Source organism: Sciurus carolinensis, chromosome X (genome assembly GCF_902686445.1).
Source record: "Sciurus carolinensis chromosome X, mSciCar1.2, whole genome shotgun sequence".
Lineage (NCBI taxonomy): Eukaryota > Metazoa > Chordata > Mammalia > Rodentia > Sciuridae > Sciurus > Sciurus carolinensis.
The window spans coordinates 9,240,806-9,255,050 of NC_062232.1; the positions used below are offsets into that span (position 1 = coordinate 9,240,806).

Here is a 14,245-nt window from a genome sequence, read left to right on the forward strand (position 1 = left end):
GAAAGCTGCCTGTTACCAATTAGAAAACTTCTCCAGACGTGTACAAATTTCCACTCCTCTGTCTCCTTTGGAGACGTGGCTTCTGTAAGGGGCAGCCCTTCCTAAGGCAAAGTCCTTGCAGAAGCAGTAAGGATATGGTAGTGGCATTCCATTGTTCTCAGGAGACATGAGAGGAAAAACAGAATTTTCTACAGCAGCTGGGTGAGGAGAAATAGAATCACAGAACTGACGGAAATTGTATCAGTGTGACTGTAGCAGCCAGTAGAATCTAAGACCAAAAAGTCACCATGTAAGATCTTTTCTGTGTTCCAGTAATGAAGTAGACTCCCAGGCCAATCAACATAGGGTAGTGATGGTGGGAACATGTTACCAGAGAGGTGACGTTTGGTGCATGCAGGAACAAGTTCAGAGCCCCTTTTGGAGGGCAGGAAAGCAGCCAGTCACCTAGCAGAGCACTAACTGGGGAACCAACGGTCACCTGCCCTGCTCAACCCCCACCCACTTCCTCCACAGGAAAAGGGAAGTCAAGTAGACGAAGACATGGGAAGTCCTAACTGCTCCTACAGTGACATTTAAGGATCTATATAATAATTGATGCTGATCACCAGTGAGATCAAAGCCTCTGCCATATAAATGATTAGCACAGAGTTTCTGAAACATTTCCTCAGTACACAGAAAAAGAGAAGAAATATTTTGCACACTGCTTTGAATCTCTGAGATAATCACAGGGAGGTCTTTTCATAAGCAATGAGTCTTTTTCATTTCATATGCCATTTGCAGGCACAGGACATGGTATTTGTAACTAATTTTCAGGAGCAAGTGGGTCACTGGTACTCACAAAGACAGGTGCCATTTTGAAAGCTGCTCCTCTCTACCTAAATCTTCCATTTTTTCCAGTTGCACTTCAGAAATGTTCAAGTGCTCAAAATGTTTCCTTCAAAACACAGAGTTCAACTTTTAAATTTAATCTGAAGATATTAGAAATAATGGGATTCTAGTCTTCAGAAATCAACACCGGCCTCCTTAGCAATCGATTTTATAATTTATGAAAACAAGGAACAGGAAAGTAAAGAACTTCCTCATTGTCAGGCAGCAAGTCAATAGCAGAGCTTGAACTTGACTTATCTTTTTAAGGGGGAGGCATTGTACTCTATAAATTTCAAATTACTGTGCACCCAGCATATATTATGGTTATTTGATTTGAGTACTCACAAAAATTATAACAATTAAAAATATGGATGCCACAGTGATGAAACTTAAAAAAAAATCCTTTAAGGATTCTTTACTTTCCACCCAAGTCAAGGGAGAACACAGGCGAGGAAGACAAAGAGGGCCGGGTGGGGCGAATGCCTTCCTCTGGTCTAAAAGCTGAGTCACAGGATCGTACCCGTGCAGTGGGCGAGGTCCTTGTGTGAGGGTCACCGCACCCTAGCTTAAGGATGTCTTGAGGCAGACAAAGCCAGTTTCGCAGTAAAGGAATGCCTGTCCCCCTAGGTACCACCTGGGTCCTTAGTTACCATGCGCTAATCCGCCGTAGCGGGTTAGGACCATTGTTGCAAAAATTCATTATAATGAACGTAGAGGAGGAAAATGAATTATGAAGGAAGTTTTGTAGGATGGGTTTTTGCTCATTTTATTTTTCCGCCATCGTTGTATTAGGGTGCGCGGGTGAACATCGTACATGTGTGGCGTGGGGGAGGGTGGCAAACGCCCCACAGGCCTCCGGACACCATTCCGGAGACGCGGCGCGAAGGAGTTAAGCGGGCCTGTGGATGACATCACCTCATTTACATAGGAGCGCCTATATAACGGCGCGCGCCGCGCCCCGCCCGACACTCCGCGTTGGCCGCTGCGCAGACCAGGCTTCCCTCGTTCACGCGTCTCGCTCCGGTGAGCCCCAGGGCCCCTTTCTCCTGCCCTTCTTCCCCTGGAACCCTTCATTATTTGCATCCCTATTAAGGTGTCCCTAAAGCCGAGCCCCGGGGAAGGTCGTTTTGGGGAGCTTGGGGGTGTTAAACCCTTCCAGATGATAGCTAATAGAAACGGGAGTGTGATTTAAAAAAAAAAAACGCAAAACCTGGCGTCTTGCTGTGTAGGTTGAAGGGGACATTAAAATTTTTTTTTTCCTTAAAGGCATTCTGTATTGCCTCTGAGTTCCTGGTTAATCAGAGACAAAATGATCCTTTGTTTTAACGCACATTCAACTGAGCCTTGAGCGTCAGCAATTCTATATCCCCCCTAGCCACCAGTGGCTTCTTGGGCTGTCCAGGTTTAGTGTGGGCTGGGCTGTTTCGTCCAATTTTTAAAGGCCTTCTTACAGAGGAGTGTGTGCGTGTGCCCAGGATGCCTAGTTGTCCCTAATGCAGATCAGGATTGATTTATAGGGTGTGGGGAGGCAGCTTTGTGTGCCGCTGGCTGCATTGTTGAGCGCGAGAGAGGAAGCGGGTAGGGCGGTGGTCGGAGGCTCGCAGCTGCTGCCTTTGTGAGAGGGGAAAACTGGACCCCGTGCGTCTTTTGGGAGAGACCACATCGAGAAAATGGAAACACGTTTTGCGACCTTGGCTCCATTTTCAGAATTTTTACTCGGTTTTTTCCCCACTTTAGCTTGGAAGTGGCTTCGTTATTCTTGTTCTACGGGGCGTTAATTTAACGCCCTGCAATGATCAATTCTATTATTCGGAAAAATTCAGCCTTGAAGCCATCTTCCCCCACGTCTTGAAATATTGAGGGGGAGGTCTTTTTTTCTTCTTTTCCTGTAGAAAGAGGAATCCCTTTAGTCCTGAATGGAAGAGGAAGGGGGAGGAGGTGGGGTTTCAGGCTGCAATTTAGAGGGGAGAAGCGCATTGCTCAGCGGGTAGAGGCGAGGGTGGGTGGCTCCTTCTCAGTCTTCCTCTTGGCTTTGTACCTCCAGCTTCCTCCAAAACCATGTCTGACAAACCCGATATGGCTGAGATCGAGAAATTCGATAAGTCGAAATTGAAGAAGACAGAAACGCAAGAGAAAAATCCTCTGCCTTCAAAAGAAAGTAAGCTCCCACCCTCCACCCATCTTCAGAAAAGGCTGGGCGGGAGCGGCGGGTGGGAGGATGGGAGGGGCTGCGAGGAGAATGGGGGGGGGCTGCGGGGGAGGAGCCAACAGTTTGATGATGATAAATGTGGTTTGGAAAGGTTAATTAAAAATTGCTTATAGCCAGCAAGCACAGGGCTTCAGTGATTTAATAATGGAATATTTAACATTCCATATTAATATACAAATACATTTATCTATATAATTTAATATATTTAATAGAAATATTTTATTTCATTATGGAATGTTTACATACACTTGTAGAATTTTTATGAAATGCAAAGACGTTTTAAGTGAAAATGTTGTGATCTTATACTCGGCTATACGGGGTCCTCTTAGCCTCCATCTTTTTTTTTCTCTTTTGTCTTTTCCCGGTCACAGCGATTGAACAGGAGAAGCAAGCAGGCGAATCGTAATGAGGCGTGCACCGCCAATATGCACTGTACATTCCACAAGCATTGCCTTCTTATTTTACTTCTTTTAGCTGTTTAACTTTGTAAGATGCAAAGAGGTTGGATCAAGTTTAAATGACTGTGCTGCCCCTTTTCACATCAAAAAATCGAGAACTACTGACAACGAAGGCCGGGCCTGCCTCTCCCATCTGCCTGTCTGGCTGGCAGAGAAAGAAAAGAACTTGCATGTTGGTGAAGGAAGAAGTTGGGTGGGGGGATGGTGAAATCTAGAGTAAGATCCAAGCTGTTCCAAGATGTCCTGCAGGCTGTAAAATGCAGTTTAATCAGAGTGCCATTTTTTTTGTTCAAATGATTTTAATTATTGGAATGCACAATTTTTTTAATATGCAAATAAAAAGTTTTAAAACCTGGCTTGTGTGACTTGTTTGGTGTCTGGAAGAAGCAGTTTAATAGCTTATAGAACCTTTGCAAAGGGGCCTACCTTGAGAAGTGACGAATATCTGGTGACTTGGTAAACTCCCTCTCAGCATAAAAACATGGCTTTCACCCAGGACCATGAAATGCCTGTGTATACAAGGTAATGAAGAACATTTTCTTGGGCTGATTAAATTCCTAGTATGAGTTACATGAAAGCTTTAATAAAAATTAATTTGCAAGCCGAGCAAGGTGGTGTACTCATAGTCCCTGCTACTTGGGAAGGTGAGGCAGGAGGATCACCTGAGCCCAGGAGTTTGAGGACATCTTTGGCAGTATGTATGTGGTTTGTTACATTTATGGGCTTCAATAAGTCGGCCCTGGATTTATTCCTATGCTTGAGAAGATGGAAGGTGATAAATTTACAGCACATTCTCAGGTATTAAAATGAACTTGGTTATTTAACCAATTATTAGGATTAAGCAAATTCTATATAAGCTATCAGGTAAAATGAGTAAAACTGAATTTTAATAGCTGCTTTAAAAATTTGGGACGTGCTTCATTGTCTAATTAATAAACGGAATCCAATATTTAAAGTTGTTTTTATGAAATAAGTGCATTAACCGTTAATGAACTAAAGCTGTTGAATTTTCTTGATTTGAGTAATGAATTTAAAGGACGTAAGCAGGACACATGTGACTTTTGTGCTGAGTTTAAGTTAAGCAGGAATTGACTGATACCCAGGTCTTACCTTTTTTGAGGCCTGAAAAATTTCTCAAACATCTGAAATACAGTAAAAATGGGGGTGGGGAAAATCAGCTCTGATTTGGGCCAAGCCAGAACATGCAGGGAGAAGAAAATGAGGAATAAATTGTTTAGGGGTAAACCTCCTTAATGGGTTCCTGGGGTCTGCAAGAAAAGGTGCAGATTTTTTAAAAGCAATTTTATTAAACCAAAAGAACATTTAAGAATGATAATAGGTAGACATGGTGATGCTTGCCTGTGATCCCAACTTCTCTGGAGTCTGAGGCAGGAGGATCGCAGGCTTTTGAGAGATATCCTCAGGGACTTAGTGAGACCCCATCCCCGGCATAAAAGGACTGGGGATGAAGCTCAGTAATAAAGCACCCCTGGGTTTGATCCTCAGTACCAAAAAAAATGTAGTATCAGCAAAGCTAAAATGTACAATGCAAATGTCAAAGAAGGTAAACCTCTTCTCTCTAAACACTGACTTAGGAAAAGACCCTTTTGGAAGTGGAGGAAGGGCAAATTCTTGATCATTATTAACTTGGTTGAAATTCATTTCCTTTGCTCAACACTTCTTTTGAGAAACGCACAGGAAACCATGTACCTGTGGTTTAGAAAATCAAGTAGACCATCAGCTAGAAACCTTTATCTGTGTTGCAAGGGAGGGAATGTATACGGCTGCTGCCAACCTGAAGGGCCCAGCCTGCTGATGGAGAAAACACAAGTAGGGAGTTGAAACTGGCCCTATAAACTTGCAGTTTCTTTTCTTTCCTGAAAGGCAGAATATAGGCCCAATGAAAATGCTTAAGCTACAGACAGACCCACAGAGGTTTTTGTTGCATGCATCTTTCAAACAGTGCAAAGATGAAAAAGGATTTCAAGAAATTAATACAATTCCAGTGTTCCTCAGTTTAAAAAGCATTCAGGGAAAGGGATGACTCAGGAGATCAAGTGATGAAAGAGAGGACCTTTCTCTCCTGGGAGGACAAAACTAAACAGCAAACAAAAAGTAAAATTAGAAATCCAGTAATGACTGAATTTTGGCTGCTTGGTGTGAGAGATCATTGAAATTCATCCTCCTCTGCCTATGTCATAGGCTGTTGGAGTTAACTGCTGCAGGAGAATAGGAGAGCCCGTTTGTTGTTTTATAATGTGATGGGAGACTCTATTCTTCCCAAGGGAGAATCTTCCCAGAAGGGCTGGGGATATTTATGAATCAGTGTGGGAATTTATGGTCCTGCTAGTTGAAAACTGGGGGTTGACTATTTGTCACAGATACAAAGGGAATATTAAGTTTATCATTAGAATGAGAGTATCTTCCATTTGGAGACCCTCACTACCGTATCATCCACTCTGGAGGAAACAGATCAAAGGAACTTAAGAACTGAAGGTCACACAGTTTTGTCTGGGACTGCTGCAATTTTTCAATTGATAAAAACAAAACAAGAGACAATAACAAGAGGCTTACTAAAATCAACCTTGGGACAGAGCCTTCTTCGTTTTAAAATCTTACAGATTCTCAACCATTACAACAGTGAATTTCAGTCTTTCAATGGCTGGAATCTTAAAGCTATTTTATTGTTTCAGAACAGCACAGCTTTTGGGCTGAGTGTGTAACGATTCAGTGTGCATGGGGGTGGAGGGGGAGTCGGCAGGCAGGCATGAGAAACCTTGCAAACATCAGGCTGCCTCTCAGCTCTATCAGGCCTCTTACATCCCTTATAATCGGTTAGGTATTATTGTTTTTAAATGCATGAAGGAGAGCTATTTAGTTCCCCACAGCAGAATCTAATTCCTCAAAACACAAACATAAAATAATTTTTTATTATTTTTAAATGTACGGGGCCAACTTTCATGCTTACTAGGAAGAATCCAGCATTTTGGATTCTTAAAAATAAAAGATTTTTGAGCTTCTCTTAGTTTAAGAATGTAAAGTTAAAACATTGTTTAATAATGTTAAAAGCACTTAATGCTTCATTTACCCTGGTAGCCTTCTCCAGGTTAGCAAGAAAAAAAGAAAAATACTCCCTCACTACTCCCCCAAATGCTCATTTTTCTTTTCAGATTATGTTTTTGAGAGTGGCTTACACTGCAGTCTGAGAGAATTAAACATACCAATTTGGGATTCAACTTTATTTTATTTGCATGCAACAAGAAAGGGCTGAATTATAAATTTAAGGCACAGATGTAGGAAGAAGTAAGCTGAGAAGAAAACATGTTTCTAAGACCTGTCATATTTGGTTTTTATTTTCCTTGATATTTGTACAGTGTTTTATCTCTCTAGTCACATTGTCTTGCAAGTGCCATTCCTACTCTTGGCTTCTGAGGCTTTTGAGGGCACAGTTCTGTGTGCCCCATTCAGTGGGGACTTATGTGATGTATTGTTCCATGTTTGAAAGTGCCTCTCATACTAATGGACATATATGAGGGCTTTATGCATACACTTTTCCCCTTGACTGATGGAGACTTCATTTAACATGCTTGTTTTGGGACACCTTTGAACATGTGACTATCATTCTGTGTAGCACAATTTAAAATATATGTATATTTTTAAATAAAGAACTTTGGACCCTAACTTGCCACTGTCCTTGGTTGTCCTGATTTAAATCAATACTTACAGCAAACTTTGTATTCTCATATTATTAAGCCAGAGCACTGGATCATTAGTTTACTCTACCAATGTTTATTGATTGTTTAGTACATGCCAGGTATTTTATTTGTCACAGATACTCACAAATAAGAAGACATAGTACCTGTTCTTGTGTGTCCTACATTAGTTAGACAATGTCCTTTCCATCTCACTCATTTTGGGGGAGGGGTGACTGGGGATGGAACTCAGGGTGCTGTACCACTGAGGGCTATATCCTCAGCCTTTTTTATTTTTAATTTTTTAAAATTTTGAGACAAGGTCTTGCTATGTTGCCCAGGCTGACCTTGAACTTGCAATCCTCCTGTCTCAGTCTCCAGAGTAGCTGGGATTATGCAGTGTGTGCCATTGATCCTGCTTTCCATCTAACTCTGGAGTGGAAAATGATGAGAAATTATTCTTTTCCTAGGGTACATGATGAACCTAAGGGCTTTGAATTTCTCAATGTGTTTTAAGTCCTTTTCTTTGCTTTACTTTGGACATTTTTCCACATGTATCAATAATGATTACATTCAAACCCTCCCAAAGTTCACTAGTGAGTGAACTGTGATGAAAACCAACTGAGCCTTCACAATAAAATAAAACATTTAATAAGCATAGAAAGATTAGAAATACTTTCCCAATATCTTTTCAGAATCCTTTCTGAGGAATGCCCAAGGTCCAGGAATGAACTGGACTGATAGTCTTTTAAAATCTGTCATTTGTTAGGATTTTTGTGACTTAGATGTTAAATTTCCAGGAAAAACACTTATTTCTCAATCCTTACTTTTCACCTGTTCACTTTCTCTCTCCCATTTGACCATAAGATTGTTGGGAGCAGAAATGGTTGCTCAATTTTGAAACCCCTCAGAGAACCTAGCAAAGTCAGGACCACGTGAAGTTATCCCTAAATATAGCACTTGCCTGGTGAGGGTCACATTTGTTTATTAGGATTCAATGGCTTAATGTGTCAATGGAGAGGGACAAGCTATGTTCATGTTCTATTCAAAGCAGTGGGAACTATTCCTGTCACATTACTGTCAAACCACAGGAAATTATGTTTTCCCCATTACCACATTGAACTCTGTAAGTGCTTGATTACCTTTGACTATACAGAGACTGTATGATAGCGTTTTTCTCAATTTAGAAACAAATATTTCACAAGATACATATATATACATATATATCTGATGTGTGTGTGTATGTGTGTGTGTGTGTGCATGCACGCGTGTGCGTGTGCGTGCCTGATGTCATGTGGTTGGTTTTATTTAAAACAATGACTTGTGAAGGAAAGAGGAAATACTGGGAATGATACTGGTCAAATTCCAGTTATATTGTGTGCATGTATGACTATGTGACAACAAATCCCACCATTAATGCACCATTAAAAAAACAATGACTTGCTTGGAGGTGTAGAAAACGTCATTCTTCACTTCAGAAACGTTTATTGCAGACCTAATGTGTGCCTGACTCTTTTCTACTTGGTAGGGATAGAAATAAGCCCCAGGTCTGATCTTGGCCCATGTGAGAGGCACACATGCATGGGTGAACAGCCATGTTCAGCACTTGCCTTGCATCAGTTCACTTACCCAGCAACTGTTCACCAAACTTCTATTTTTGCCAGGTAAGATATTGGGCTGGAGATGAACTGGAAGCAGATTGTGAAGGGCTGCTGCATTTGGTTAGAGAGTTGTAAATTTGCCCTTAGGCATTTGGGAGATATCAGAGCTAAAGTCACTTAGTCCCCATGTGGCAGCTTGTAGACTCTTTCTGTTCAACAGTGTAGCCATGCAGAGGTAGGGCAAGGAAGAAACAGTTCATACTTGTCATCAAAAAGAAGATTAAGATCATTAGTGTTACAGTGAGCTGCTATCAGAAGCTCATAAATCTTGCTTATATTGGGATTTCTTGGCTTAGTCAATAAGTTGAGCTTGTAATGTCTCTACATTAAAAACACTTTGCATGTTCACTTGCTACCATGCACAGAGAGCTAATAGATTTGAAGTGGTTCAAATTGCCTCATTTTGTGTGGCATCTCTGAGGCTTGAAGTGCCTTTTTCTAGGGTTTGTATATTAATAGCTGATCTTGAGTCATGCATTCGGTTCCTGAGGCTGCTGGAACAAATGACCACAATCTTAGGAGATTATGGCAACAGAAATTTATGCTTTCACAGTTCTGGGGACCCAAAGCTTGATGTCAAGGCGTCAGTAGTGCCACACTCCCTCCGAAGGATCTAGAGGAGAATCCTTCCTTGCCTCTTCCAGTTTCAGGTAGCTCCAGGTATTCCTTGGCTTGTGGCCATATATCTTCAATATCTACTTCCATCATAACATGGCCTTCTTTGTCTTCTCCTCTTCTTTCTCTTACAAGGGTATTTTATACTGAATTTAGGGCCTACCTGTGTAACCCAGGATGCTCTCATCTCAAGTCCTTTAACCTATAACACCTGCAAACAAAACAAAACAAAACTCTTTTTCAAATAAGTTAACATTCACAGACTCTAGGGATTTGGTATGGATTTACTTTTATGTGTGAGTGGGAGTGGGCCCTATGCAGGTTGAAGTGGTCAACTGGTGATCAAGATTATGGGCAGGGACATTTTACTGAACAAGGACGTTTGTGGAAGGAGAGAAGATAATTGACATTTTTCCATAATAATCAGAAAATTACTCCATGATTTAAGGACTAATGTGGAAAAACATGGGAAACAAAGGGGTATGGAATAGAAGTAACACCCAAGATTTCTGATTGGTCATATGTTTCCTGTGATTACAGAGATGTATATCACAGGTGATCATAGAAGAAAGCAATTGTGCTGGTACAGTAATTTGAAATGTCCTCTAGGAGAGTAAAAAATACCATCTGAAAAAAAAGGATATATTATAAACAGTTTAAAAGGACAATCCTAAAATTAAAAAAAGAAAATAAGGTAAGTGAAGAATATACACTGAATTTTTTGATAAAAATGTTATAACACACAACCCTTAATTTATAATGTTAAAATTATTAGAAACTTGAGCTCAGAAGGTGAGAACACTGTGAGTTCACATATAAAAACATAAATTCTCAAGACTGTGCATATATGGTTAAGGTATTCTTTTAAAGTTCCACTGACTCTTTAAAGTAAACTTTTTATATGCTGTTTTATAACCAAAATGCAGAAATACATGCACGCATCAAGAACAAACATTGGGAGCTACTCTTTTGAACCTTCATCCTATCAGGGCATCTTTTTTGTCATAGGTCATAAAATTTTCCTGTAGAAGGGATGGATAGCAAAAAGGAAATCCACTTAGGCCTTTGATCCATATTTTGAAGAATGAATTCTTCGGACTAGAAAGAGGCAAAGTCAATTGAATTTAACAGATTTTAAGGACCACCTGCCTCCCTCAAAGAAGGAGACTGATTTTTTTTTACTATATTCCTTTGAAACAGCTAGAATTTATTTTCTCCTGTCCTGGAGGCTGACACCTATGTATGTTGATGTCTGTGTAATTACTAGAATTTCTTAGGCATTAGGTTTGGCCAAGGTCAGTTATAACAGCTCCCTGTCACCATTCTTTATATCATAAGTGTTCCAAATAGGGTCTCATTTCAGTATGAGGGCGAGTTAGGACTTTGGGTCACAGGCCCAGGCTTAGTTAAGAAAAGAAACCTGAAACAGATGTATCCAAAGCAGCCAGCTGACTACCATTTTAACTTCTGTTCCCCCAACCCAGCTCTACCAGCTTCAAGCCACACCCTAGAGCATGGTTTTCAAACCACAGACCCTGTCTCAGGAAATCAATTTTAGTTGATCTTGCCAGCATTAAAAACAAGAGAAAAAAGCGAACAAGACAAAACGAATCACTAAAAAGAAATAGAACAGGAATTACCAGACTCCTGTGCATGGTAGGGGTAAGAATTGTTGAATCAAACTTCTGTTTGAGTTATTTATGTGTGAGAGAGTAGAGGTGTATGTGTGTGTGTTTGCTGATTTGTGATGTAAAATACTTCTCTCAATGTGAGTCAGCTTCACATATATCATGACTTCTATTTCCCAACCTTCTGACTCCTCGGGGCCTTTTTTTCTTTTATTTTCTGGTATAGATTCACTCCTAATTGATCAGTTGAGGTTGACTTTATCCCCTCTCTTCCTAGGCGCTACTGAAATTGTCCTTCACAGCCCAGTCCTGGAATCCACTTCAAGAGCCTGTTTTCCATTTTTTCACCTAAGCTCCCAACTGCTAACAGACAAAATGGGATACACTTTTCCATATTGTCACCTCTAAACTTGTCAGTTGTTGCTGGTTGGCTCTCTATGAGCTGTGGCACTTTCAGAAGCTTCATAACTTCTATGAGCTTCACTTTTTCATCTGCGAAGTGGGAAAGGGGTGACCATAACACATGGGATTGCTATGAGGACTGAAGGAAATAAGTGCATCATACATGCCCATTATATGGTCTTATTATTGCAACAGCGTCTTACTTCTCAGATAAGTGCACTGTAACTTCTCCCCTTAACTTTCCTCTTGGTAGCTTTTGACAATGCTGACCACACCCTACCCTACTTTTTGAATTGCCTTCCTTTCTCACCACATGTTTTTCTCATCTATCTGACTATTCTCATTCCATCAGAGGCTCTGACTGCTTTATCTCTTATCCCCAAAGTGTTGCTAATCTCCAGATCTGTCCCTGACCTCCTTTGGTGTTGGGCCTTACTCTGCACACTGAAGGACAGTTCTTTTTTAAAAACTTTTTGGTACCAGGGATTGAATCCAGGGGCACTTAACCACCGAACCACGTCCCCAGCAATTTTTATTTATTTATTTTTTTTTGAGATAAGGTCTTGCCAAGTTACTGAGGCTGGCTTTGAATTTGCAATCCTCCTGCCTCATCCTCCCCAGGAGTTGGGATACAGACGTGGGTCACTGCACCTGGCTGGAGGACACTTCTTTAATTTCTGAATATTGTTTTCACTCCAGAGCTTTACCTCCTTCTGTCCCTGCAGTATGGGAAACCAGATAGCTGCTCACTCCTGCCACAACCTGCAGCCTTCCATTATATGGTCGATGATCCCAAGGATAGAGAGCTTCTTTACCTCTCACAAGAAGTCTTTACGTGACTCATTTTACTAACTTTGAAAAAATAACTTCAAATTTACAGGTGAATTTCTAGAAGAGTCAAAAGAATTCCCCACACCCTTCACCTCGATTCACTGATGATCAACATTTTACATTTACTTTATCACCTTCCTCTTTTTTGCTCTGAACCCTTTTAAAGTATCACAGTTTACATTTCCTGAGAACAAGGATATTTTCTTACATAAGCGCAGAGTAATGATTAAATGCAGGAATTTTAACATCAGTATATTATTATTATCTAATATGAGGTTCATATTTAAATTTTGCCAGTTGTTCATTTTTTCCATTTTTTGAGGTACTGGGGCTAGAACCCAGGGGCACTCTACTATTACTGTACATTTCCAGCCCTTTTTAATTTGTATTTTGAGACAGGGTCTAAGTTGCTGATGCTGGCTTTGAATTTGTGATCCTCCTGCATCAGCCTCTTGAGTAACTGCGATCATAGGCCTGAGCACTTTTCTTCCTACACATCTGGGATCCAATGCAGGATCATGCATTGCATTTAATTATGTCACTTTAATCTGAAACAATCCCTTAGCTGTTCTTTGCTTTTTAAGACATTCACATTTTTTAAGAATATGGACCAACCAATGAATCTCTTTCAATTTCACTTTGCTCAATGTTTTTTCATGATTAGAGTCAGATAATTGTGGGTAGGAAAACTGTTAAGGGAGGCTGGATCCTTCTGGATGCTTCACATCAGGAGGCACACGATGTCAATTTGTCCATTTGTCAATGATAACTTTGATCACTTCTCTGAGTGGTTGCCACCGGGTTTTCTGCACTATAAACCTATCATTTTCCCCTTTGTAATTAGTAAGTCCATGTGGAGAGATTTGAGACTCAAGACCATTCCTCCTCAAACTTTCACAAAACATCATTTATTGATAATTCTTGCTGGAAGCAATTATTTCTATGATGTCAGACAAAAAAGTCAATTTCTGATTCTAACATTTCTTCTAACATGACTTACCATTTTCATATGTCCCACCTTATATGTTTGAACAAATGAAAATGCAATTTCGGGGCTGGGTATGGTGGCACATGCCTGTAATCCCAGTGGCTTGGGAATTTAAGGCAGGAAGATCGCAAGTTCAAAGCCAGCTTCAGCAATTTAGTGAGATCCTGTATCTAAATAAAATATTAAAAGGACTGGGGATGTGACTCAGTAGTTAAGCACTTCTTGGTTCAATCCTCAATACCAAAAAGGAAAAGAAAAAGAAAATGCTATTTCAAAATTTATAGATTGTGGCAGGGGGGCATAACTCAGAGTTTATGTTTAATATATGTGAGGCACTGATTCAATCTTCAGCATCAAAACTCTTCAAAATTATATACTAATGAAAATAAAAATAAAAGTAGCTTATGAAAAAAGGTAGCTTATATAGATAGGCCTGTGGATTTGTTCTGCTGGAGGACTCAACATTATAGTGGTACCATGTTTAGAATACTTTCAATGTCTTTTCAGATTGGAGTTTATTTACAACCAACAATCTCACATGTTATGGTTGTGAATTTATAAAAAGAATATAGATACACATGTGTAAAAAGCATGCACATTCAGTTCATACTGGATCTTTAACCTAAGATTTGATCGACCACAAATATTATTTAGCTTCCCTGATCTGGCAGAGAAATTGCTTGTCATTAGTTTTGTGGGGCTCCAGCAAAGATCTGAAGTATTGGGGGTTGGTAGAGGCAGATCCTCCTCAGGTTCCTGCTAGATAATGAATGTTTGCATTAGGAAAGAAATTTAAACACAATTGGAGTAATTGGGCGTGGCCATCAGCGAGGTTATGTTTGCAACTGCGACACAGGAAAAAGGCTTCTGCTCTGTCTTTGAAAATCAGGAAGG

General features: G+C 40.3%; 1 protein-coding gene across 1 annotated transcript; it reads left to right on the plus strand.

The window, feature by feature from the left end:
• The first annotated feature begins 1,781 nt into the window (after window positions 1–1,781).
• On the plus strand, window positions 1,782–3,889 carry Tmsb4x (thymosin beta 4 X-linked). Its single transcript, XM_047536826.1, has 3 exons — window positions 1,782–1,890; window positions 2,912–3,025; window positions 3,448–3,889. The coding sequence occupies exons 2-3, from the start codon at window positions 2,926–2,928 to the stop codon at window positions 3,480–3,482; spliced, it is 135 nt and encodes a 44-aa protein (XP_047392782.1). The 5' UTR covers window positions 1,782–1,890; window positions 2,912–2,925; the 3' UTR covers window positions 3,483–3,889.
• The last annotated feature ends 10,356 nt before the right edge of the window (window positions 3,890–14,245 follow it).